The 26427-nt window shown below is 38.9% G+C and overlaps 2 protein-coding genes across 4 annotated transcripts; both read left to right on the plus strand.

Moving 5' to 3' along the window:
• The first annotated feature begins 836 nt into the window (after positions 1-836).
• LOC106598656 (complement factor H-related protein 4) lies at positions 837-12704 on the plus strand. Of its 2 annotated transcripts, XM_082973272.1 has the most exons (17): positions 837-994; positions 1672-1863; positions 2542-2721; positions 3006-3188; positions 3313-3348; positions 4079-4300; positions 5108-5299; positions 5978-6157; positions 6442-6624; positions 6749-6784; positions 7400-7741; positions 8941-9006; positions 10133-10303; positions 10419-10592; positions 10793-10957; positions 11140-11162; positions 11357-12704. In XM_082973272.1, exons 1-16 carry the CDS (start codon positions 910-912, stop codon positions 11154-11156), a joined length of 2424 nt encoding a protein of 807 aa, XP_082829398.1. In that variant the 5' UTR covers positions 837-909; the 3' UTR covers positions 11157-11162; positions 11357-12704. The 2 variants fall into 2 exon arrangements, with proteins under 2 accessions (XP_082829398.1, XP_082829399.1); XM_082973273.1 differs by lacking the exon at positions 10793-10957.
• Positions 12705-16307: 3603 nt separating this feature from the next.
• LOC145877544 (uncharacterized) lies at positions 16308-24833 on the plus strand. Of its 2 annotated transcripts, XM_082973274.1 has the most exons (12): positions 16308-16465; positions 17143-17334; positions 18013-18192; positions 18477-18659; positions 18784-18819; positions 19435-19872; positions 21070-21135; positions 22262-22432; positions 22548-22721; positions 22922-23086; positions 23269-23291; positions 23486-24833. In XM_082973274.1, the coding sequence occupies exons 1-11, from the start codon at positions 16381-16383 to the stop codon at positions 23283-23285; spliced, it is 1707 nt and encodes a 568-aa protein (XP_082829400.1). In that variant the 5' UTR covers positions 16308-16380; the 3' UTR covers positions 23286-23291; positions 23486-24833. The 2 variants fall into 2 exon arrangements, with proteins under 2 accessions (XP_082829400.1, XP_082829401.1); XM_082973275.1 differs by lacking the exon at positions 22922-23086.
• Positions 24834-26427: the final 1594 nt, after the last annotated feature.

Raw genomic sequence — 26427 nt, forward strand, 5'->3', positions numbered from 1 at the left:
GTTTAAAACAGTCAACTTTATTCACACCTCTCTGAGTTCAAAACAGTCAGCTTTATTCACACCTCTCTGAGTTCAAAACAGTCAGCTTTATTCACACCTCTCTGAGTTCAAAACAGTCAGCTTTATTCACACCTCTCTGAGTTCAAAACAGTCAGCTTTATTCACACCTCTCTGAGTTCAAAACAGTCAGCTTTATTCACACCTCTCTGAGTTCAAAACAGACAGCTTTATTCACACCTCTCTGAGTTCAAAACAGTCAGCTTTATTCACACCTCTCTGAATTCAAAACAGTCAGCTTTATTCACACCTCTCTGAATTCAAAACAGTCAGCTTTATTGACATCTCTGAGTTTAAAACAGTCAACTTTATTCACACCTCTCTGAGTTCAAAACAGTCAGCTTTATTCACACCTCTCTGAGTTCAAAACAGTCAGCTTTATTCACACCTCTCTGAATTCAAAACAGTCAGCTTTATTGACATCTCTGAGTTTAAAACAGTCAACTTTATTCACACCTCTCTGAGTTCAAAACAGTCAGCTTTATTCACACCTCTCTGAGTTCAAAACAGTCAGCTTTTATCACATCATTGCTGGTGGTATTTGTTTTTGTAAAACGAAAAGGCACTGCACTGTCACAATATTTATGATGAACAGTCCAATAAAATCCTACAACAACTACAACATGAAGCATTATTTATAAGACAATGCAATTGAAGTCAGCTACACCCCTTACTGTTCAAAACAATTCTGTTTTGTTGGAAACACAGTCAGATGCGCCAAAATACATAGCCTATTTGGAAACTCTAGAGTTTGGAACTGCCCTAGGCAATGATTAACTTGCACACAGCTGACCTAAACTATTTGTGAAATCCAGTTTACTTTATTCGGCAGTAAGCATTTGTCAGAGTCGCATGGGTTATCTATTTTGTAGGGAAATGCGTGAACCAAAATGTTTGTTTTTTGTTCTATTGATTTGGTGTCTCGGCACAGTACACGGTAAGAGCTTTTGTTACGTGGCATCATTCACTTCTCATTTTACAAAATGTTTATTTAATTTGTTGGCAATTTTGATTAAAATAACCAAGTGGACCTTATGCTCCCACGTTGTCTATGGGCTATTACAGATGGACTCCATGGTCGTGAGCCTCACATTTCATACACTTCTAAGTGGTTGGCATCTTTACTGCCATTCCATTACATGTGATCATTACATGGTAAAGGCCTTTCATTGGTGAGGATGACTTTTCAGGGTCGATCACAAGCATTGGAATTGTTAAAGGGATGTTTCATTCAAAATGCAACTGAACATAAGCTTTTCTCGCACCTTGGCTGTGGTCGAATCCCCAAGACAGATTTTGGATATGTGTTTTGCTTACTTGGGTATTTGATAGTCATGTTGTGTTTGGTCACTATCACCATAGGGCACAGTTCATTCTGAAATGATGTCTGAAACACCTTACAAACACTGAAATACAATTCACAATACAAAAGTGTCCCTTTCTGAAGAACTCGTCTGCATCAGGTTTTTGAAAAGTCAAAAGTGTTCTCATACACTTTTGGATTGTGATGTATTTATGCATCAGAACGCCACAATTCAAAATGTAATAAAGTAATCTGGTTGTTATCAGCTTTACTGTTCCTTTGATAATTAGGCCAAGGTTGCTCCATTTCAGCTCAAGATTCCCAACGAAGCTGCCTAAAACCCAAACTGGATCGAGGTTATTTTGACCTGGATGAAGAAACGTACCCGCATGGCACTAAACTTTACTATGCCTGCGATAAAGGCTGGAAACCTGTGGTTGAGGGGTGGTGGGGGATGGTTAAGTGTGAGAACAGAAAATGGTCCCACATACCTCAGTGCATAGGTAAGTGATTTGAGCATTCTTTTAAAAAAATGTATCATGAATGAATTGTTAGAACATTGGTGTTTGAGATCATGGGAAGACTTTGAGGGTTCCTGCTGCCCTCATAGAGTATAGTGTGTACTGCTCACTGTTAATACCTGCATGTTGTACTGGGAAGTCACCAACAATCTTGTATTGCTTGTTAACACGTTTTCTGTTCAGGTGAAGATGGAAAGACTGTTGATGACTTTGTTTAAGCTTTCTTTTCATAATGTGTAGGGAACTCCTTGTACAACAGCCTAATTGCACTAGGTCACTAGTACTATCAGGAACTCTCCTAAAAGAGACTCTCCCAACTACATCACATGCTATCACAATACATCTCCAAACCCTGCCCCAAGTCCCCAGTCTCCCTCTGGCAGCCCTGATTTAGTGTATATGGCCTTCTGGGGCCGCCCTTAGGCTTCAGCTTTGTAAACACGAAATCCTGAGACTTTGGGTCAAGCACCGGGGTAAAACCTGACAGTGGAAAAGGTCTATACAGCCCTTTTTGGCACACGGCACAGATAGTAGACTAGTCCATCTACTTTGTCTACCTTAAGATAAATACAGACATGCTGTTTGGTTCAAACCTCACTCTAGCTTTTCTCCCTCAGTTGATTCAATAAGATGTTTATAGTTGATGTTTTTGTTTTTCAGATGAGAACAACTGCATTCCTCCAGATAACCCTAATGCTAAAGAGAAACCTCTTAATGTGAATGGATGGTATCCCAATGGAAAAACTGTTTGGTTTGATTGTGATTTAACACATGAAATTAAGGGCTCTCCCTCAGCTAAGTGTGAGAATGGGAGTTGGAGAGAATTACCACTTTGTGTAGGTGAGTGTGTTCTCAGAGTTGTCTCTGTATCAAACCCTTGTTTTGCTCCACTATGTGGACATAATGAGGACTTTTTCATTACATTTAATGAAATATTACATTCTGTATTTTTTCACCTCTTTCACCACAGAGGGTGGCATTTCGTCATGTATTCTCCTTCATTTTGTTAAACATTCCAGTGATTGTCAGTGGAAGCAGCATGTGTCAGTGTCACGCATGAGAAAGATGCTGTACATAGCAACATGTATTAGTGTCTGTGTTTCCACTGTCTTGGTTCTTTACAGAAAAATACGACTTGTGTCGAAAACCTCCTCCTGTTGTGACCAATGCAGTTATCATTCATAAATATCAGGACAAGTTCCCAGAAGGCTTTAAGTTAAATTATACATGTCAGGATTCATATACTTTGGAAGGAACTGACTCTACTGTTTGCCAATCTGGAGGATGGACCAAAGGTCCCACATGCAGTAAGTGAAGTCCTGGCGTCAGAGCCATCATTCTATAGTGTGACTCCTGTTTCCTTGGTTGTTTCATCTTCTGAACCCTTCTGAATAAATCATTGATATTTGTTCCCTTCCTCCCTCTCAATAGTTGAAACTCCATCCCCCACAGAGTGGCCCAGCACAGGTAAAAGTGACCAGTCATTTTGTATCTTAGGCAAGAACAGCTTTGTTTACCCCAATGGCAATAAACTGGCAATAGCAATATTGAACAATGTAACTGGCCAAACGAGCTAAACAAACCTGCAGGTTTCTTGTTTGGTGAGTGACATTTCTATAAGATGTTTTACATTGCACAAATTGTGCCCCCTGATATTCCTAAAACATCCCAGACTGATAAATCTATGAACATTGGGTCATTGACATCAGTTGAGGCCAAAACTGTGTAGTTTGTAGTAACAGCCTTCAAGCTAATGTTATTAACCATGTTATATTAATGTTATTAATCATGTTATATTAATGTTATTAATCATGTTATAGTAATGTTATTAATCATGTTATATTAATGTTATGAATCATGTTATATTAATGTTATGAATCATGTTATATTAATGTTATGAATCATGTTATATTAATGTTATGAATCATGTTATATTAATGTTATTAATCATGTTATATTAATGTTATTAATCATGTTATATTAATGTTATTAATCATGTTATATTAATGTTATTAATCATGTTATATTAATGTTATGAATCATGTTATATTAATGTTATGAATCATGTTATATTAATGTTATTAATCATGTTATATTCATGTTATTAATCATGTTATATTCATGTTATTAATCATGTTATATTAATGTTATTAATCATGTTATATTAATGTTATTAATCATGTCATGTGTGGAACAGGTGATGGAGGCAGCAGCACTTCGAGTGACAGAGGGAATGGTGGCACGTCTAGTGGAGGGGACCGCAGCACGTCTAGTGGAGGGGACCGCAGCACGTCTAGTGGAGGGGACCGCAGCACGTCTAGTGGAGGGGACCGCAGCACGTCTAGTGGAGGGGACCGCAGCACGTCTAGTGGAGGGGACCGCAGCACGTCTAGTGGAGGGGACCGCAGCACGTCTAGTGGTAATCTCATCCAAATGAGAAATTCCATAAAAAAATATCCTATTCCTTCCTCAGTTTAGTTCAGCCAGTCATAAATATTGTAACAAACCTGGCATTGATTAGACCGATTGCAGGTACCATAATGCCACAATATTCTGCTTTTGTTACGTGGCATCATTCACTTCTCATTTTACAAAATGTTTATTTAATTTGTTGGCAATTTTGATTAAAATAACCAAGTGGACCTTATGCTCCCACGTTGTCTATGGGCTATTACAGATGGACTCCATGGTCGTGAGCCTCACATTTCATACACTTCTAAGTGGTTGGCATCTTTACTGCCATTCCATTACATGTGATCATTACATGGTAAAGGCCTTTCATTGGTGAGGATGACTTTTCAGGGTCGATCACAAGCATTGGAATTGTTAAAGGGATGTTTCATTCAAAATGCAACTGAACATAAGCTTTTCTCGCACCTTGGCTGTGGTCGAATCCCCAAGACAGATTTTGGATATGTGTTTTGCTTACTTGGGTATTTGATAGTCATGTTGTGTTTGGTCACTATCACCATAGGGCACAGTTCATTCTGAAATGATGTCTGAAACACCTTACAAACACTGAAATACAATTCACAATACAAAAGTGTCCCTTTCTGAAGAACTCGTCTGCATCAGGTTTTTGAAAAGTCAAAAGTGTTCTCATACACTTTTGGATTGTGATGTATTTATGCATCAGAACGCCACAATTCAAAATGTAATAAAGTAATCTGGTTGTTATCAGCTTTACTGTTCCTTTGATAATTAGGCCAAGGTTGCTCCATTTCAGCTCAAGATTCCCAACGAAGCTGCCTAAAACCCAAACTGGATCGAGGTTATTTTGACCTGGATGAAGAAACGTACCCGCATGGCACTAAACTTTACTATGCCTGCGATAAAGGCTGGAAACCTGTGGTTGAGGGGTGGTGGGGGATGGTTAAGTGTGAGAACAGAAAATGGTCCCACATACCTCAGTGCATAGGTAAGTGATTTGAGCATTCTTTTAAAAAAATGTATCATGAATGAATTGTTAGAACATTGGTGTTTGAGATCATGGGAAGACTTTGAGGGTTCCTGCTGCCCTCATAGAGTATAGTGTGTACTGCTCACTGTTAATACCTGCATGTTGTACTGGGAAGTCACCAACAATCTTGTATTGCTTGTTAACACGTTTTCTGTTCAGGTGAAGATGGAAAGACTGTTGATGACTTTGTTTAAGCTTTCTTTTCATAATGTGTAGGGAACTCCTTGTACAACAGCCTAATTGCACTAGGTCACTAGTACTATCAGGAACTCTCCTAAAAGAGACTCTCCCAACTACATCACATGCTATCACAATACATCTCCAAACCCTGCCCCAAGTCCCCAGTCTCCCTCTGGCAGCCCTGATTTAGTGTATATGGCCTTCTGGGGCCGCCCTTAGGCTTCAGCTTTGTAAACACGAAATCCTGAGACTTTGGGTCAAGCACCGGGGTAAAACCTGACAGTGGAAAAGGTCTATACAGCTCTTTTTGGCACACGGCACAGATAGTAGACTAGTCCATCTACTTTGTCTACCTTAAGATAAATACAGACATGCTGTTTGGTTCAAACCTCACTCTAGCTTTTCTCCCTCAGTTGATTCAATAAGATGTTTATAGTTGATGTTTTTGTTTTTCAGATGAGAACAACTGCATTCCTCCAGATAACCCTAATGCTAAAGAGAAACCTCTTAATGTGAATGGATGGTATCCCAATGGAAAAACTGTTTGGTTTGATTGTGATTTAACACATGAAATTAAGGGCTCTCCCTCAGCTAAGTGTGAGAATGGGAGTTGGAGAGAATTACCACTTTGTGTAGGTGAGTGTGTTCTCAGAGTTGTCTCTGTATCAAACCCTTGTTTTGCTCCACTATGTGGACATAATGAGGACTTTTTCATTACATTTAATGAAATATTACATTCTGTATTTTTTCACCTCTTTCACCACAGAGGGTGGCATTTCGTCATGTATTCTCCTTCATTTTGTTAAACATTCCAGTGATTGTCAGTGGAAGCAGCATGTGTCAGTGTCACGCATGAGAAAGATGCTGTACATAGCAACATGTATTAGTGTCTGTGTTTCCACTGTCTTGGTTCTTTACAGAAAAATACGACTTGTGTCGAAAACCTCCTCCTGTTGTGACCAATGCAGTTATCATTCATAAATATCAGGACAAGTTCCCAGAAGGCTTTAAGTTAAATTATACATGTCAGGATTCATATACTTTGGAAGGAACTGACTCTACTGTTTGCCAATCTGGAGGATGGACCAAAGGTCCCACATGCAGTAAGTGAAGTCCTGGCGTCAGAGCCATCATTCTATAGTGTGACTCCTGTTTCCTTGGTTGTTTCATCTTCTGAACCCTTCTGAATAAATCATTGATATTTGTTCCCTTCCTCCCTCTCAATAGTTGAAACTCCATCCCCCACAGAGTGGCCCAGCACAGGTAAAAGTGACCAGTCATTTTGTATCTTAGGCAAGAACAGCTTTGTTTACCCCAATGGCAATAAACTGGCAATAGCAATATTGAACAATGTAACTGGCCAAACGAGCTAAACAAACCTGCAGGTTTCTTGTTTGGTGAGTGACATTTCTATAAGATGTTTTACATTGCACAAATTGTGCCCCCTGATATTCCTAAAACATCCCAGACTGATAAATCTATGAACATTGGGTCATTGACATCAGTTGAGGCCAAAACTGTGTAGTTTGTAGTAACAGCCTTCAAGCTAATGTTATTAACCATGTTATATTAATGTTATTAATCATGTTATATTAATGTTATTAATCATGTTATATTAATGTTATGAATCATGTTATATTAATGTTATGAATCATGTTATATTAATGTTATGAATCATGTTATATTAATGTTATGAATCATGTTATATTAATGTTATGAATCATGTTATATTATTGTTATTAATCATGTTATATTCATGTTATTAATCATGTTATATTCATGTTATTAATCATGTTATATTAATGTTATTAATCATGTTATATTAATGTTATTAATCATGTTATATTAATGTTATTAATCATGTCATGTGTGGAACAGGTGATGGAGGCAGCAGCACTTCGAGTGACAGAGGGAATGGTGGCACGTCTAGTGGAGGGGACCGCAGCACGTCTAGTGGAGGGGACCGCAGCACGTCTAGTGGAGGGGACCGCAGCACGTCTAGTGGAGGGGACCGCAGCACGTCTAGTGGAGGGGACCGCAGCAGGTCTAGTGGAGGGGACCGCAGCAGGTCTAGTGGAGGGGACCGCAGCAGGTCTAGTGGAGGGGACCGCAGCACGTCTAGTGGAGGGGACCGCAGCACGTCTAGTGGAGGGGACCGCAGCACGTCTAGTGGAGGGGACCGCAGCACGTCTAGTGGAGGGGACCGCAGCACGTCTAGTGGTAATCTCATCCAAATGAGAAATTCCATAAAAAAATATCCTATTCCTTCCTCAGTTTAGTTCAGCCAGTCATAAATATTGTAACAAACCTGGCATTGATTAGACCGATTGCAGGTACCATAATGCCACAATATTCTGCTATAACTAATTCTTAGCAGGTTAATTAATTAAATACATAGTGTGAATTTACAATGTTATTTGTAAGAGACCCTTAGGTCTCTATTCAATCTGGATCGCTGAAACGTTACAGGTTTTTGGTCATTTTTTTTGTTGGTATTTTATTAGGATCCCCATTAGCTGTTGCAAAAGCAGCAGCTACTCTTCCTGGGTTCACACAAAACATGAAACATAATACAGAATGACATAATGCAGAACATCAATAGACAACAACGGCTCAAAGACAGAACTACATACGTTATTTTGAAAGGCACATGTAGCCTACATATCAATATATACACACACACACACACACACACTATCTAGGTCAAATAGGCATTGTGCCACGAGGTGTTGCTTTACCTGTTTTTAGAAACCAGGTTTTCAGTTTATTTTAGCTATATGAGAAGGAAGGAAGTACCATGCAATAAGGGCTCTATATAATACTGTACATTTTCTTGAATTTGTTCTGGACCTTGGGACTGTGAAAAGACCCCTGGTGGCATGTCTGGTGGGACAAGTGTGTGTGTCAGAGCTGTGTGTAAGTTGACTATGCAAACAATTTGGGATTTTCAACACCTTAATGTTTCTTATATAAAGAAGAAATGATGCAGTCAGTCTTTCCTCAACTCTCAGCCAATAGAGACTGGCATGTATAGTATTGATATCAGCCCTCTGATTACAATGAAGAGCAAAACGTGCCGATCTGTTCTGGGCCAGCTGCAGCTTAACTAGGTTGCGCGTTACAAATGTAAAGCTAATTTCCGATTGAGTCGACATATGCAGAGTTCACCGTGAATGCAGTCTCCGCTAAAGCAGGAACATTGCCTTTAAATTTCATCAGGCTGTAACGCTGCATTTCCACGATACAGATTGATCCGAGCCCTAAGTTTCATGGCGTTTATCACTCAAAAAACTAATGCAGGAAAAGTAAAAATGCTGTAGAATCAATATATTTATTATGTCTTGTGGTTTCCAGTGTCTAATGCCACATTTCATACCAGGTTCATTTTTACAGATATCTGCTGTAACTGTCTCCAACAGGTGATGAGGCCTCACCCAATGTCAGACCCTCTGCCAGACCACAACCTAGTGGCCCATTTTTACCTGGTAATTCAAACTTTCTGTTTTCCACTTTTCAGCATTAGACTTAATATTATCATCTTATTTAGTGAACCAAACAGAAGCTAGTCCAGGAATGCTTACTTAAATCTTCCAAGTGTGATGCTTTATAATTTGTAACAAGCCTTTATAATGTCTTATAACAAGACTTTAACCCTCTCAGTCCTGAGACCCAAACAAAAACTGGCTTTTCATGTATCTGACTTGTATGTATCTGCTTGTCCAGCCCTTATATTTAGCCTCACAATGAAGTGTTTTCCCATTTTCTTTTTAGGACAACCATCGCTAGAACACAAAACTATTTGACATAAACAGTTGCATTCATGAGTTTTATTAACAAATGTCAATAATAAAAATAAGGTGCGCATAGGAAAACCTGATAAAAATGAATTTATTTGAACGCTGTAGTACAGAAAATGTTTGCTCATTAGAAAATGAGTGACAACAACTATGTCAGCTTATTACAGTATTATAGACACTATGTCCTGGGATTTTCTATGATATTCTATGTAGAAGAACCCCTTACCTTCTAATGACTCTTGTGTAGCTTGTGAGGTCATAAAGGAAAACATGTTACACGTGCGTGTTCGTAGACAGCTTTTAATAGTTTGTAGCTCAAACTATTCTGACTCTACAGACGTTTTTGTAAAAAAGGCCCCTTTGGGATCCGCCCTTGTCTCACAGACACCACTCTAGCTACGCCCTCGTTAATCACACAGGTTGGTACCAACGGCGGCAGAAGAAATAGACTAATCCAATGGTCCAACCCAGAAGTCTGTAGCTCAAATACACTTTGTTTAAAAAGGGGTTAGAAATCCTAAATCACACTGGCAGCGTAACGGTGGGACTGTTATGTCTCTATATGCAATTTCTGGCTGAGATTTAGTCCAGATCATTATGACATGATTACAAGAGACATACAGGGGTTGTATATGCTAATTACACATCTCATAATGCATTATAGCTGCATCATAATGAATTATACATGGATGCTTAGAGTACATTTTTACCACAATTCCTTTCACCTGGAAGTGGCCTGGTTTATGACCTGAAATGTCTCAGAACAATATGAGCATTATTCTTGTAATCCTGAAGTGCTGTATTTGTTGTTCAGTTGATAGCTGTGGAGAGAAGCCAACAGTTGATAATGGGGATTTTATCAGTGACTCTGACAGAAATCGAATGGCACTGACCTTCAAATGCATTAACTATTATAAACTTGTGGGCCCAGAGCAAGTGATGTGTCATAGTGATAAAACGTGGTCAAAGCTACCCATTTGTAAAGGTAAGTAAATTAATCACTTGCTAAAATTACCAAGATACCATCACACACCTAATTGTCTTGTCTAATAATATATCAACCTTCGTTAACACTCTTATATCCACTCTTTATATTACAGCTCCCTGTACCATTGACAAAAGGACATTTTACCTGCTGGATCTTAAAAAAGATATGTTTGTGAAGGAAGGAGAGAGTCAGACATTTCTCTGTAAAGAAACTGATTATTGGAAAAAACCTTTTGTTGCTGATGTTCGATGTCTGAATGGAGATGTGACCACTGGCAGTTGTACATGTATGTATGATGTACTACTCACAACAATAACAAACAGAATATACAGTACTTAATTAACACAATGTTTTCATTTGTTTATTATTTAGTTTAGTTTATTATATTTAATGTGTACTGTAAATGAGTCACTCTAAAATATATTATCACAAACTCAATGTATAAACCTTCATTTACACTTTTATATTGATTATCTTTTTACAAAGTGGGCTGCAAACTGGACGCACGGCGTTATTATTGGTTGGATCTTACACAGGATATGTTTCTAAAGGATGAACGTCAGACATTGAACTGTAAACAAAAGGATTACTGGGGTCGTCCTCTTGTTGCAAATGTTCAATGTCAGAATGGATATTTAACTTCGAACAGTTGTAAGTCTAATGCAACAGTAGGAAAGAGAATATAATCAACTGAAACACATTCTACACAGGTTTTTGTCAAGTGTGAAAACATACTGTCTTCAAGTTACAATAGTTGTACATGTCAGTTACTGAATATGCTACTGTAAGCCTCATAACATTCTAAATATGAACTACAATGTCATCCCATTTAGGTTACCAGCTAAACTAATATTTGGTAAGTGTTTATGGATCTCTGCACAGGTATTAAACTCAAGAAAACTTCAATGGGAGTTTTCTCAGTGTCAGATAAACATTAATAGAATCAAGAAATGGTAAGGCCAGTCCCATAAATACTGCCATTAGTTGTAGTTTGTAGTGAGCCTCTATTCTCTTCTGTAACTTCAACAAGGATGTGTATTTTCTTCACAGGCCTGATGAATCAATGCAACAAACCCAAAGCTGCAGCAAATCCCCTGGAAGACAGGACTTCCCACGTTGGCCACCAATCAAGATCATAATATGTTTGATTAAGTTGCTTTTACATTTGGTTCATGATATGGAATATGCCTCATAACACAGGGGGTTAGAAGGAGAGCAGAGAGGAATGGAGGTCCACCATCTTAGGATAGGAGGCTGTCTGAGAAGATTCAGACAGTCATTCTGAATGATTCAAAAGTAATGAAAAATACATGTTGAATATAATAATGGGAAGGTAAACAATTGATGAAATAGTTCATCAGCAAAACATTTGATATTGATCCTCTATTCATTTAAAGCAGAAAACTACTGATTGTCAATGAAAGTCGAATCAATACCCCACACATACAATACCCCACACATACAATGATCTATAATATCCCGAGCAGTGAGTTTCAAACAGATTCAACTACAAAGACCAGGGAGGTTTACCAAGGTCACATAATAAGTTGCATGGACTGACTCTGTCTGCAATAATTGTGTTTTACAATACTTTTGAATGACTTCCTCATCTCTGTACTCCACACATACAATTATCTGGAAGATCCCTCAGTTGAGCAGTGAATTTCAAACACAGATTCAACCACAAAGACCAGGAAGGTTTTCCAGTGCCTCACAAAGAAGGGCACCTATTGGTAGATGGGTAAAAAAAAGCAGACATTGAATATCCCATTGAGCATGATGAAGTTATTAATTACACTTTGGATGGTGTATCAATACACCCAGTCTCTACAAAGATACAGGCATCCTTCCTAACTCAGTTGCCAGAGAGGAAGGAAACCAGTTAAAACAGTTACAGAGTTTAATGGCTGTGAATTTAGAAAGTTGAGGATGGATTAACAACATTGTAGTTACTCCACAATACTAACCTAATTGACAGAGTAAAAAGAAGGAATCCTGTACAGAATACAAATATTCCAAAACATGCATCCTGTTTGCAACAAGGCACTAAAGTAATACTGCAAAAATATGACAAAGCAATTCACTTTTTGTCCTGAATACAAAGTGTTATGTTTGGGGCAAATCCAATTAAAACATTGAAGAACTTTGAAAAGAATAATGGGCAAATGTTACACAATCCAGGTCTGTAATGCCATTAGAGACTTACCCAGAAAGACTCACAGCTGTAATCGCTGCAAAAGGTGATTCTAACGTGTATTGACTCAGGGGGGTGAATACTTATCTTATTTTTCCTAAATGTTTTACAATTGTTCGAATTTTTCTTCCGCTTTGACATTACAAAGTATTTTGTGTAGATCGTTGACAAAAAAAAAGACCATTAAATCAATTTGAATCAAAATGTGGAAAAAGTCAAGGGGTGTGAATACTTTCTGAAGGCACTGTATTATTACATTATTATTTTGTTGATTTGGATCAGTGGAGGCTGCTGAGGGGAGGACTGCTCATAATAATGGCCAGGAATGGACTGAATTTATTTAGTTTATTTATCTGTTATTTTACCAGGTAAGTTGACTGAGAACACGATCTCATTTGCAGCAACGACCTGGGGAATAGTTACAGGGGAGAAGAGGCGGATGAATGAGCCAATTGGAAACTGAATAGAATTGTATCCTAAACATGTGTTTGATGCCATTCCATTCACTCCATTCCACTGACTCCATTCCATTCACTCCATTCCACTGACTCCATTCCACTGACTCCATTCCATTCACTCCATTCCACTGACTCCATTCCACTGACTCCATTTCATTCACTCCATTCCACTGACTCCATTCCACTGACTCCATTCCACTGACTCCATTCCACTGACTCCATTCCATTCACTCCATTCCACTGACTCCATTCCACTGACTCCATTCCATTCACTCCATTCCACTGACTCCATTCCATTCACTCCATTCCACTGACTCCATTCCACTGACTCCATTTCATTCACTCCATTCCACTGACTCCATTCCACTGACTCCATTCCACTGACTCCATTCCACTGACTCCATTCCATTCACTCCATTCCACTGACTCCATTCCACTGACTCCATTCCATTCACTCTATTCCATTCACTCCATTCCACTGACTCCATTCCATTCACTTCATTCCACTGACTCCATTCCACTGACTCCATTACACTGACTCCATTACACTGACTCCATTCCATTCACTCCATTCCACTGACTCCATTCCATTCACTCCATTCCACTGACTCCATTCCATTCACTCAATTCCACTGACTCCATTCCACTGACTCCATTCCATTCACTTCATTCCACTGACTCCATTCCACTGACTCCATTCCATTCACTCCATTCCATTCACTCCATTCCATTCACTCCATTCCATTCACTTCATTCCATTCACTCCATTCCACTGACTCCATTCCATTCACTCAATTCCACTGACTCCATTCCACTGACTCCATTCCATTCACTTCATTCCACTGACTCCATTACACTGACTCCATTCCACTGACTCCATTCCACTGACTCCATTACACTGACTCCATTCCATTCACTCCATTCCATTCACTTCATTCCATTCACTCCATTCCACTGACTCCATTCCACTGACTCCATTCCATTCACTTCATTCCATTCACTCCATTCCACTGACTCCATTCCATTCACTCAATTCCACTGACTCCATTCCACTGACTCCATTCCATTCACTTCATTCCACTGACTCCATTCCACTGACTCCATTCCACTGACTCCATTCCACTGACTCCATTCCATTCACTTCATTCCATTCACTTCATTCCATTCACTCCATTCCATTCACTCCATTCCACTGACTCCATTCCACTGACTCCATTCCATTCACTTCATTCCATTCACTCCATTCCATTCACTCCATTCCACTGACTCCATTCCATTCACTCCATTCCATTCCATTCACTTCATTCCATTCACTCCATTCCACTGAATCCATTCCAGCCATTATTATGAGCCGTCCTCCCCTCAGCAGCCTCCATTTGGATAAATACAAACAAACACACTAACACATCGAACAAACAGTCATCTGATGCATTGCACTATAGTGTTTCTAGCACATGGTAATTTTCAACACCCGTCCCCTTGGGTTCTAATTGACACAAAAGAAAATAAATAAATACATAATCAATGAAAAATCACATAAAATCACAGATCAGTACATTATCAGTACATTATCACAATTATATGCACAAAAACAAATCTCATACATACTGTATGTATCCCTAATATTTACACCATGGAGGTACACGGGTCTTAATTGATCTGTTGATTGCACGCAGCAGATCATACGTGATTGTACTGTTGGAGCTATAGCAACCAGTTTTTGGTGTTTCTTCTGAATGTATTAAAATGTTTCAGCAGTTTATGTTCTTCTGATAAAGTGTTCCATGCATGTGCTCCTCTGTACGAGAAGGAGGACTGTCCTATAGAGGTTTTTCATAGAGGGACCATGCAGTTTCCCCTGGTGCCCCATGAAATGTGGATTTAGTGTTATTGATGACCACACATTGTCCACGGTTTTCCAAGATGTAAACCAAACCAGCTGATGGCTTTGTCTGATAAATTCAACTTGTGGAGTTTGGAGAGCAGTACCCTGTGATTCACTATGTCAAAAGTCTTTTTCAGGTCAAGGACGACTGCCCCAACCACATTTCCCTCATCCAGTGATTTCTTGATATTCTGCAGTAGGACACAGCTTGCTGTTTCAGTGGAGTATTTTGGTCTGAATCCAAATTGTTCCTGGTGCAAGTACTGATGCTTATCCAGATATGACATGAGCTGTTCTGCTAGGACTTTCTCCAACACTTTACATAAGACAGGCTCGAATACATCTGTTTGACACACCTCTCTGAATTCAAAACAGTCAGCTTTATTGACATCTCTGAGTTTAAAACAGTCAGCTTTATTGACATCTCTGAGTTTAAAACAGTCAGCTTTATTCACACCTCTCTGAGTTCAAAACAATTAGCTTTCTTGACATCTCTGAGTTCAAAACAGTCTGCTTTATTGACATCTGAGTTCAAAACAGTCAGCTTTATTGACATCTCTGAGTTCAAAACAGTCAGCTTTATTCACACCTCTCTGAGTTCAAAACAGTCAGCTTTATTCACACCTCTCTGAGTTCAAAACAGTCAGCTTTATTCACACCTCTCTGAGTTCAAAACAGTCAGCTTTATTCACACCTCTCTGAGTTCAAAACAGTCAGCTTTATTCACACCTCTCTGAGTTCAAAACAGTCAGCTTTATTCACACCTCTCTGAGTTCAAAAGTCAGCTTTATTCACACCTCTCTGAATTCAAAACAGTCAGCTTTATTCACACCTCTCTGAATTCAAAACAGTCAGCTTTATTGACATCTCTGAGTTTAAAACAGTCAACTTTATTCACACCTCTCTGAGTTCAAAACAGTCAGCTTTATTCACACCTCTCTGAGTTCAAAACAGTCAGCTTTATTCACACCTCTCTGAATTCAAAACAGTCAGCTTTATTGACATCTCTGAGTTTAAAACAGTCAACTTTATTCACACCTCTCTGAGTTCAAAACAGTCAGCTTTATTCACACCTCTCTGAATTCAAAACAGTCAGCTTTATTGACATCTCTGAGTTTAAAACAGTCAACTTTATTCACACCTCTCTGAGTTCAAAACAGTCAGCTTTATTCACACCTCTCTGAGTTCAAAACAGTCAGCTTTTATCACATCATTGCTGGTGGTATTTGTTTTTGTAAAACGAAAAGGCACTGCACTGTCACAATATTTATGATGAACAGTCCAATAAAATCCTACAACAACTACAACATGAAGCATTATTTATAAGACAATGCAATTGAAGTCAGCTACACCCCTTACTGTTCAAAACAATTCTGTTTTGTTGGAAACACAGTCAGATGCGCCAAAATACATAGCCTATTTGGAAACTCTAGAGTTTGGAACTGCCCTAGGCAATGATTAACTTGCACACAGCTGACCTAAACTATTTGTGAAATCCAGTTTACTTTATTCGGCAGTAAGCATTTGTCAGAGTCGCATGGGTTATCTATTTTGTAGGGAAATGCGTGAACCAAAATGTTTGTTTTTTGTTCTATTGATTTGGTGTCTCGGCACAGTACACGGTAAGAGCTTTTGTTACGTGGCATCATTCACTTCTCATTTTACAAAATGTTTATTTAATTTGTTGGCAATTTTGATTAAAATAACCAAGTGGACCTTATGCTCCCACGTTGTCTATGGGCTATTACAGATGGACTCCATGGTCGTGAGCCTCACATTTCATACACTTCTAAGTGGTTGGCATCTTTACTGCCATTCCATTACATGTGATCATTACATGGTAAAGGCCTTTCATTGGTGAGGATGACTTTTCAGGGTCGATCACAAGCATTGGAATTGTTAAAGGGATGTTTCATTCAAAATGCAACTGAACATAAGCTTTTCTCGCACCTTGGCTGTGGTCGAATCCCCAAGACAGATTTTGGATATGTGTTTTGCTTACTTGGGTATTTGATAGTCATGTTGTGTTTGGTCACTATCACCATAGGGCACAGTTCATTCTGAAATGATGTCTGAAACACCTTACAAACACTGAAATACAATTCACAATACAAAAGTGTCCCTTTCTGAAGAACTCGTCTGCATCAGGTTTTTGAAAAGTCAAAAGTGTTCTCATACACTTTTGGATTGTGATGTATTTATGCATCAGAACGCCACAATTCAAAATGTAATAAAGTAATCTGGTTGTTATCAGCTTTACTGTTCCTTTGATAATTAGGCCAAGGTTGCTCCATTTCAGCTCAAGATTCCCAACGAAGCTGCCTAAAACCCAAACTGGATCGAGGTTATTTTGACCTGGATGAAGAAACGTACCCGCATGGCACTAAACTTTACTATGCCTGCGATAAAGGCTGGAAACCTGTGGTTGAGGGGTGGTGGGGGATGGTTAAGTGTGAGAACAGAAAATGGTCCCACATACCTCAGTGCATAGGTAAGTGATTTGAGCATTCTTTTAAAAAAATGTATCATGAATGAATTGTTAGAACATTGGTGTTTGAGATCATGGGAAGACTTTGAGGGTTCCTGCTGCCCTCATAGAGTATAGTGTGTACTGCTCACTGTTAATACCTGCATGTTGTACTGGGAAGTCACCAACAATCTTGTATTGCTTGTTAACACGTTTTCTGTTCAGGTGAAGATGGAAAGACTGTTGATGACTTTGTTTAAGCTTTCTTTTCATAATGTGTAGGGAACTCCTTGTACAACAGCCTAATTGCACTAGGTCACTAGTACTATCAGGAACTCTCCTAAAAGAGACTCTCCCAACTACATCACATGCTATCACAATACATCTCCAAACCCTGCCCCAAGTCCCCAGTCTCCCTCTGGCAGCCCTGATTTAGTGTATATGGCCTTCTGGGGCCGCCCTTAGGCTTCAGCTTTGTAAACACGAAATCCTGAGACTTTGGGTCAAGCACCGGGGTAAAACCTGACAGTGGAAAAGGTCTATACAGCTCTTTTTGGCACACGGCACAGATAGTAGACTAGTCCATCTACTTTGTCTACCTTAAGATAAATACAGACATGCTGTTTGGTTCAAACCTCACTCTAGCTTTTCTCCCTCAGTTGATTCAATAAGATGTTTATAGTTGATGTTTTTGTTTTTCAGATGAGAACAACTGCATTCCTCCAGATAACCCTAATGCTAAAGAGAAACCTCTTAATGTGAATGGATGGTATCCCAATGGAAAAACTGTTTGGTTTGATTGTGATTTAACACATGAAATTAAGGGCTCTCCCTCAGCTAAGTGTGAGAATGGGAGTTGGAGAGAATTACCACTTTGTGTAGGTGAGTGTGTTCTCAGAGTTGTCTCTGTATCAAACCCTTGTTTTGCTCCACTATGTGGACATAATGAGGACTTTTTCATTACATTTAATGAAATATTACATTCTGTATTTTTTCACCTCTTTCACCACAGAGGGTGGCATTTCGTCATGTATTCTCCTTCATTTTGTTAAACATTCCAGTGATTGTCAGTGGAAGCAGCATGTGTCAGTGTCACGCATGAGAAAGATGCTGTACATAGCAACATGTATTAGTGTCTGTGTTTCCACTGTCTTGGTTCTTTACAGAAAAATACGACTTGTGTCGAAAACCTCCTCCTGTTGTGACCAATGCAGTTATCATTCATAAATATCAGGACAAGTTCCCAGAAGGCTTTAAGTTAAATTATACATGTCAGGATTCATATACTTTGGAAGGAACTGACTCTACTGTTTGCCAATCTGGAGGATGGACCAAAGGTCCCACATGCAGTAAGTGAAGTCCTGGCGTCAGAGCCATCATTCTATAGTGTGACTCCTGTTTCCTTGGTTGTTTCATCTTCTGAACCCTTCTGAATAAATCATTGATATTTGTTCCCTTCCTCCCTCTCAATAGTTGAAACTCCATCCCCCACAGAGTGGCCCAGCACAGGTAAAAGTGACCAGTCATTTTGTATCTTAGGCAAGAACAGCTTTGTTTACCCCAATGGCAATAAACTGGCAATAGCAATATTGAACAATGTAACTGGCCAAACGAGCTAAACAAACCTGCAGGTTTCTTGTTTGGTGAGTGACATTTCTATAAGATGTTTTACATTGCACAAATTGTGCCCCCTGATATTCCTAAAACATCCCAGACTGATAAATCTATGAACATTGGGTCATTGACATCAGTTGAGGCCAAAACTGTGTAGTTTGTAGTAACAGCCTTCAAGCTAATGTTATTAACCATGTTATATTAATGTTATTAATCATGTTATATTAATGTTATTAATCATGTTATAGTAATGTTATTAATCATGTTATATTAATGTTATGAATCATGTTATATTAATGTTATGAATCATGTTATATTAATGTTATGAATCATGTTATATTAATGTTATGAATCATGTTATATTATTGTTATTAATCATGTTATATTAATGTTATTAATCATGTTATATTCATGTTATTAATCATGTTATATTAATGTTATTAATCATGTTATATTAATGTTATTAATCATGTTATATTAATGTTATTAATCATGTCATGTGTGGAACAGGTGATGGAGGCAGCAGCACTTCGAGTGACAGAGGGAATGGTGGCACGTCTAGTGGAGGGGACCGCAGCACGTCTAGTGGAGGGGACCGCAGCACGTCTAGTGGAGGGGACCGCAGCACGTCTAGTGGAGGGGACCGCAGCACGTCTAGTGGAGGGGACCGCAGCACGTCTAGTGGAGGGGACCGCAGCACGTCTAGTGGAGGGGACCGCAGCACGTCTAGTGGAGGGGACCGCAGCACGTCTAGTGGAGGGGACCGCAGCAGGTCTAGTGGAGGGGACCGCAGCAGGTCTAGTGGAGGGGACCGCAGCAGGTCTAGTGGAGGGGACCGCAGCACGTCTAGTGGAGGGGACCGCAGCACGTCTAGTGGAGGGGACCGCAGCACGTCTAGTGGAGGGGACCGCAGCACGTCTAGTGGAGGGGACCGCAGCACGTCTAGTGGTAATCTCATCCAAATGAGAAATTCCATAAAAAAATATCCTATTCCTTCCTCAGTTTAGTTCAGCCAGTCATAAATATTGTAACAAACCTGGCATTGATTAGACCGATTGCAGGTACCATAATGCCACAATATTCTGCTATAACTAATTCTTAGCAGGTTAATTAATTAAATACATAGTGTGAATTTACAATGTTATTTGTAAGAGACCCTTAGGTCTCTATTCAATCTGGATCGCTGAAACGTTACAGGTTTTTGGTCATTTTTTTTGTTGGTATTTTATTAGGATCCCCATTAGCTGTTGCAAAAGCAGCAGCTACTCTTCCTGGGTTCACACAAAACATGAAACATAATACAGAATGACATAATGCAGAACATCAATAGACAACAACGGCTCAAAGACAGAACTACATACGTTATTTTGAAAGGCACATGTAGCCTACATATCAATATATACACACACACACACACACACTATCTAGGTCAAATAGGCATTGTGCCACGAGGTGTTGCTTTACCTGTTTTTAGAAACCAGGTTTTCAGTTTATTTTAGCTATATGAGAAGGAAGGAAGTACCATGCAATAAGGGCTCTATATAATACTGTACATTTTCTTGAATTTGTTCTGGACCTTGGGACTGTGAAAAGACCCCTGGTGGCATGTCTGGTGGGACAAGTGTGTGTGTCAGAGCTGTGTGTAAGTTGACTATGCAAACAATTTGGGATTTTCAACACCTTAATGTTTCTTATATAAAGAAGAAATGATGCAGTCAGTCTTTCCTCAACTCTCAGCCAATAGAGACTGGCATGTATAGTATTGATATCAGCCCTCTGATTACAATGAAGAGCAAAACGTGCCGATCTGTTCTGGGCCAGCTGCAGCTTAACTAGGTTGCGCGTTACAAATGTAAAGCTAATTTCCGATTGAGTCGACATATGCAGAGTTCACCGTGAATGCAGTCTCCGCTAAAGCAGGAACATTGCCTTTAAATTTCATCAGGCTGTAACGCTGCATTTCCACGATACAGATTGATCCGAGCCCTAAGTTTCATGGCGTTTATCACTCAAAAAACTAATGCAGGAAAAGTAAAAATGCTGTAGAATCAATATATTTATTATGTCTTGTGGTTTCCAGTGTCTAATGCCACATTTCATACCAGGTTCATTTTTACAGATATCTGCTGTAACTGTCTCCAACAGGTGATGAGGCCTCACCCAATGTCAGACCCTCTGCCAGACCACAACCTAGTGGCCCATTTTTACCTGGTAATTCAAACTTTCTGTTTTCCACTTTTCAGCATTAGACTTAATATTATCATCTTATTTAGTGAGCCAAACAGAAGCTAGTCCAGGAATGCTTACTTAAATCTTCCAAGTGTGATGCTTTATAATTTGTAACAAGCCTTTATAATGTCTTATAACAAGACTTTAACCCTCTCAGTCCTGAGACCCAAACAAAAACTGGCTTTTCATGTATCTGACTTGTATGTATCTGCTTGTCCAGCCCTTATATTTAGCCTCACAATGAAGTGTTTTCCCATTTTCTTTTTAGGACAACCATCGCTAGAACACAAAACTATTTGACATAAACAGTTGCATTCATGAGTTTTATTAACAAATGTCAATAATAAAAATAAGGTGCGCATAGGAAAACCTGATAAAAATGAATTTATTTGAACGCTGTAGTACAGAAAATGTTTGCTCATTAGAAAATGAGTGACAACAACTATGTCAGCTTATTACAGTATTATAGACACTATGTCCTGGGATTTTCTATGATATTCTATGTAGAAGAACCCCTTACCTTCTAATGACTCTTGTGTAGCTTGTGAGGTCATAAAGGAAAACATGTTACACGTGCGTGTTCGTAGACAGCTTTTAATAGTTTGTAGCTCAAACTATTCTGACTCTACAGACGTTTTTGTAAAAAAGGCCCCTTTGGGATCCGCCCTTGTCTCACAGACACCACTCTAGCTACGCCCTCGTTAATCACACAGGTTGGTACCAACGGCGGCAGAAGAAATAGACTAATCCAATGGTCCAACCCAGAAGTCTGTAGCTCAAATACACTTTGTTTAAAAAGGGGTTAGAAATCCTAAATCACACTGGCAGCGTAACGGTGGGACTGTTATGTCTCTATATGCAATTTCTGGCTGAGATTTAGTCCAGATCATTATGACATGATTACAAGAGACATACAGGGGTTGTATATGCTAATTACACATCTCATAATGCATTATAGCTGCATCATAATGAATTATACATGGATGCTTAGAGTACATTTTTACCACAATTCCTTTCACCTGGAAGTGGCCTGGTTTATGACCTGAAATGTCTCAGAACAATATGAGCATTATTCTTGTAATCCTGAAGTGCTGTATTTGTTGTTCAGTTGATAGCTGTGGAGAGAAGCCAACAGTTGATAATGGGGATTTTATCAGTGACTCTGACAGAAATCGAATGGCACTGACCTTCAAATGCATTAACTATTATAAACTTGTGGGCCCAGAGCAAGTGATGTGTCATAGTGATAAAACGTGGTCAAAGCTACCCATTTGTAAAGGTAAGTAAATTAATCACTTGCTAAAATTACCAAGATACCATCACACACCTAATTGTCTTGTCTAATAATATATCAACCTTCGTTAACACTCTTATATCCACTCTTTATATTACAGCTCCCTGTACCATTGACAAAAGGACATTTTACCTGCTGGATCTTAAAAAAGATATGTTTGTGAAGGAAGGAGAGAGTCAGACATTTCTCTGTAAAGAAACTGATTATTGGAAAAAACCTTTTGTTGCTGATGTTCGATGTCTGAATGGAGATGTGACCACTGGCAGTTGTACATGTATGTATGATGTACTACTCACAACAATAACAAACAGAATATACAGTACTTAATTAACACAATGTTTTCATTTGTTTATTATTTAGTTTAGTTTATTATATTTAATGTGTACTGTAAATGAGTCACTCTAAAATATATTATCACAAACTCAATGTATAAACCTTCATTTACACTTTTATATTGATTATCTTTTTACAAAGTGGGCTGCAAACTGGACGCACGGCGTTATTATTGGTTGGATCTTACACAGGATATGTTTCTAAAGGATGAACGTCAGACATTGAACTGTAAACAAAAGGATTACTGGGGTCGTCCTCTTGTTGCAAATGTTCAATGTCAGAATGGATATTTAACTTCGAACAGTTGTAAGTCTAATGCAACAGTAGGAAAGAGAATATAATCAACTGAAACACATTCTACACAGGTTTTTGTCAAGTGTGAAAACATACTGTCTTCAAGTTACAATAGTTGTACATGTCAGTTACTGAATATGCTACTGTAAGCCTCATAACATTCTAAATATGAACTACAATGTCATCCCATTTAGGTTACCAGCTAAACTAATATTTGGTAAGTGTTTATGGATCTCTGCACAGGTATTAAACTCAAGAAAACTTCAATGGGAGTTTTCTCAGTGTCAGATAAACATTAATAGAATCAAGAAATGGTAAGGCCAGTCCCATAAATACTGCCATTAGTTGTAGTTTGTAGTGAGCCTCTATTCTCTTCTGTAACTTCAACAAGGATGTGTATTTTCTTCACAGGCCTGATGAATCAATGCAACAAACCCAAAGCTGCAGCAAATCCCCTGGAAGACAGGACTTCCCACGTTGGCCACCAATCAAGATCATAATATGTTTGATTAAGTTGCTTTTACATTTGGTTCATGATATGGAATATGCCTCATAACACAGGGGGTTAGAAGGAGAGCAGAGAGGAATGGAGGTCCACCATCTTAGGATAGGAGGCTGTCTGAGAAGATTCAGACAGTCATTCTGAATGATTCAAAAGTAATGAAAAATACATGTTGAATATAATAATGGGAAGGTAAACAATTGATGAAATAGTTCATCAGCAAAACATTTGATATTGATCCTCTATTCATTTAAAGCAGAAAACTACTGATTGTCAATGAAAGTCGAATCAATACCCCACACATACAATACCCCACACATACAATGATCTATAATATCCCGAGCAGTGAGTTTCAAACAGATTCAACTACAAAGACCAGGGAGGTTTACCAAGGTCACATAATAAGTTGCATGGACTGACTCTGTCTGCAATAATTGTGTTTTACAATACTTTTGAATGACTTCCTCATCTCTGTACTCCACACATACAATTATCTGGAAGATCCCTCAGTTGAGCAGTGAATTTCAAACACAGATTCAACCACAAAGACCAGGAAGGTTTTCCAGTGCCTCACAAAGAAGGGCACCTATTGGTAGATGGGTAAAAAAAAGCAGACATTGAATATCCCATTGAGCATGATGAAGTTATTAATTACACTTTGGATGGTGTATCAATACACCCAGTCTCTACAAAGATACAGGCATCCTTCCTAACTCAGTTGCCAGAGAGGAAGGAAACCAGTTAAAACAGTTACAGAGTTTAATGGCTGTGAATTTAGAAAGTTGAGGATGGATTAACAACATTGTAGTTACTCCACAATACTAACCTAATTGACAGAGTAAAAAGAAGGAATCCTGTACAGAATACAAATATTCCAAAACATGCATCCTGTTTGCAACAAGGCACTAAAGTAATACTGCAAAAATATGACAAAGCAATTCACTTTTTGTCCTGAATACAAAGTGTTATGTTTGGGGCAAATCCAATTAAAACATTGAAGAACTTTGAAAAGAATAATGGGCAAATGTTACACAATCCAGGTCTGTAATGCCATTAGAGACTTACCCAGAAAGACTCACAGCTGTAATCGCTGCAAAAGGTGATTCTAACGTGTATTGACTCAGGGGGGTGAATACTTATCTTATTTTTCCTAAATGTTTTACAATTGTTCGAATTTTTCTTCCGCTTTGACATTACAAAGTATTTTGTGTAGATCGTTGACAAAAAAAAAGACCATTAAATCAATTTGAATCAAAATGTGGAAAAAGTCAAGGGGTGTGAATACTTTCTGAAGGCACTGTATTATTACATTATTATTTTGTTGATTTGGATCAGTGGAGGCTGCTGAGGGGAGGACTGCTCATAATAATGGCCAGGAATGGACTGAATTTATTTAGTTTATTTATCTGTTATTTTACCAGGTAAGTTGACTGAGAACACGATCTCATTTGCAGCAACGACCTGGGGAATAGTTACAGGGGAGAAGAGGCGGATGAATGAGCCAATTGGAAACTGAATAGAATTGTATCCTAAACATGTGTTTGATGCCATTCCATTCACTCCATTCCACTGACTCCATTCCATTCACTCCATTCCACTGACTCCATTCCACTGACTCCATTCCATTCACTCCATTCCATTCACTCCATTCCATTCACTCCATTCCATTCACTCCATTCCATTCACTTCATTCCATTCACTCCATTCCACTGACTCCATTCCATTCACTCAATTCCACTGACTCCATTCCACTGACTCCATTCCATTCACTTCATTCCACTGACTCCATTACACTGACTCCATTCCACTGACTCCATTCCACTGACTCCATTACACTGACTCCATTCCATTCACTCCATTCCATTCACTTCATTCCATTCACTCCATTCCACTGACTCCATTCCACTGACTCCATTCCATTCACTTCATTCCATTCACTCCATTCCACTGACTCCATTCCATTCACTCAATTCCACTGACTCCATTCCACTGACTCCATTCCATTCACTTCATTCCACTGACTCCATTCCACTGACTCCATTCCACTGACTCCATTCCATTCACTTCATTCCATTCACTTCATTCCATTCACTCCATTCCATTCACTCCATTCCACTGACTCCATTCCACTGACTCCATTCCATTCACTTCATTCCATTCACTCCATTCCATTCACTCCATTCCACTGACTCCATTCCATTCACTCCATTCCATTCCATTCACTTCATTCCATTCACTCCATTCCACTGAATCCATTCCAGCCATTATTATGAGCCGTCCTCCCCTCAGCAGCCTCCATTTGGATAAATACAAACAAACACACTAACACATCGAACAAACAGTCATCTGATGCATTGCACTATAGTGTTTCTAGCACATGGTAATTTTCAACACCCGTCCCCTTGGGTTCTAATTGACACAAAAGAAAATAAATAAATACATAATCAATGAAAAATCACATAAAATCACAGATCAGTACATTATCAGTACATTATCACAATTATATGCACAAAAACAAATCTCATACATACTGTATGTATCCCTAATATTTACACCATGGAGGTACACGGGTCTTAATTGATCTGTTGATTGCACGCAGCAGATCATACGTGATTGTACTGTTGGAGCTATAGCAACCAGTTTTTGGTGTTTCTTCTGAATGTATTAAAATGTTTCAGCAGTTTATGTTCTTCTGATAAAGTGTTCCATGCATGTGCTCCTCTGTACGAGAAGGAGGACTGTCCTATAGAGGTTTTTCATAGAGGGACCATGCAGTTTCCCCTGGTGCCCCATGAAATGTGGATTTAGTGTTATTGATGACCACACATTGTCCACGGTTTTCCAAGATGTA

Source organism: Salmo salar, chromosome 03, assembly GCF_965601325.2.
Source record: "Salmo salar chromosome 03, fSalSal1, whole genome shotgun sequence".
NCBI lineage: Eukaryota > Metazoa > Chordata > Actinopteri > Salmoniformes > Salmonidae > Salmo > Salmo salar.

What these genes read in the sequence shown, in the direction of transcription:
- LOC106598656 (XM_082973272.1), top strand. Translation starts at nt 910, where the DNA reads ATGGGTTATCTATTTTGTAGGGAAATGCGTGAACCAAAATGTTTGTTT. An exon ending in CCACATACCTCAGTGCATAG is followed by an intron (nt 1,864 to 2,541) that starts GTAAGTGATTTG and finishes TTTGTTTTTCAG; the next exon opens with ATGAGAACAACTGCATTCCT. An exon ending in AGAATTACCACTTTGTGTAG is followed by an intron (nt 2,722 to 3,005) that starts GTGAGTGTGTTC and finishes GGTTCTTTACAG; the next exon opens with AAAAATACGACTTGTGTCGA.
- LOC145877544 (XM_082973274.1), top strand. Translation starts at nt 16,381, where the DNA reads ATGGGTTATCTATTTTGTAGGGAAATGCGTGAACCAAAATGTTTGTTT. An exon ending in GTGTCTCGGCACAGTACACG is followed by an intron (nt 16,466 to 17,142) that starts GTAAGAGCTTTT and finishes GCTCCATTTCAG; the next exon opens with CTCAAGATTCCCAACGAAGC. An exon ending in GACCACTGGCAGTTGTACAT is followed by an intron (nt 22,722 to 22,921) that starts GTATGTATGATG and finishes CTTTTTACAAAG; the next exon opens with TGGGCTGCAAACTGGACGCA.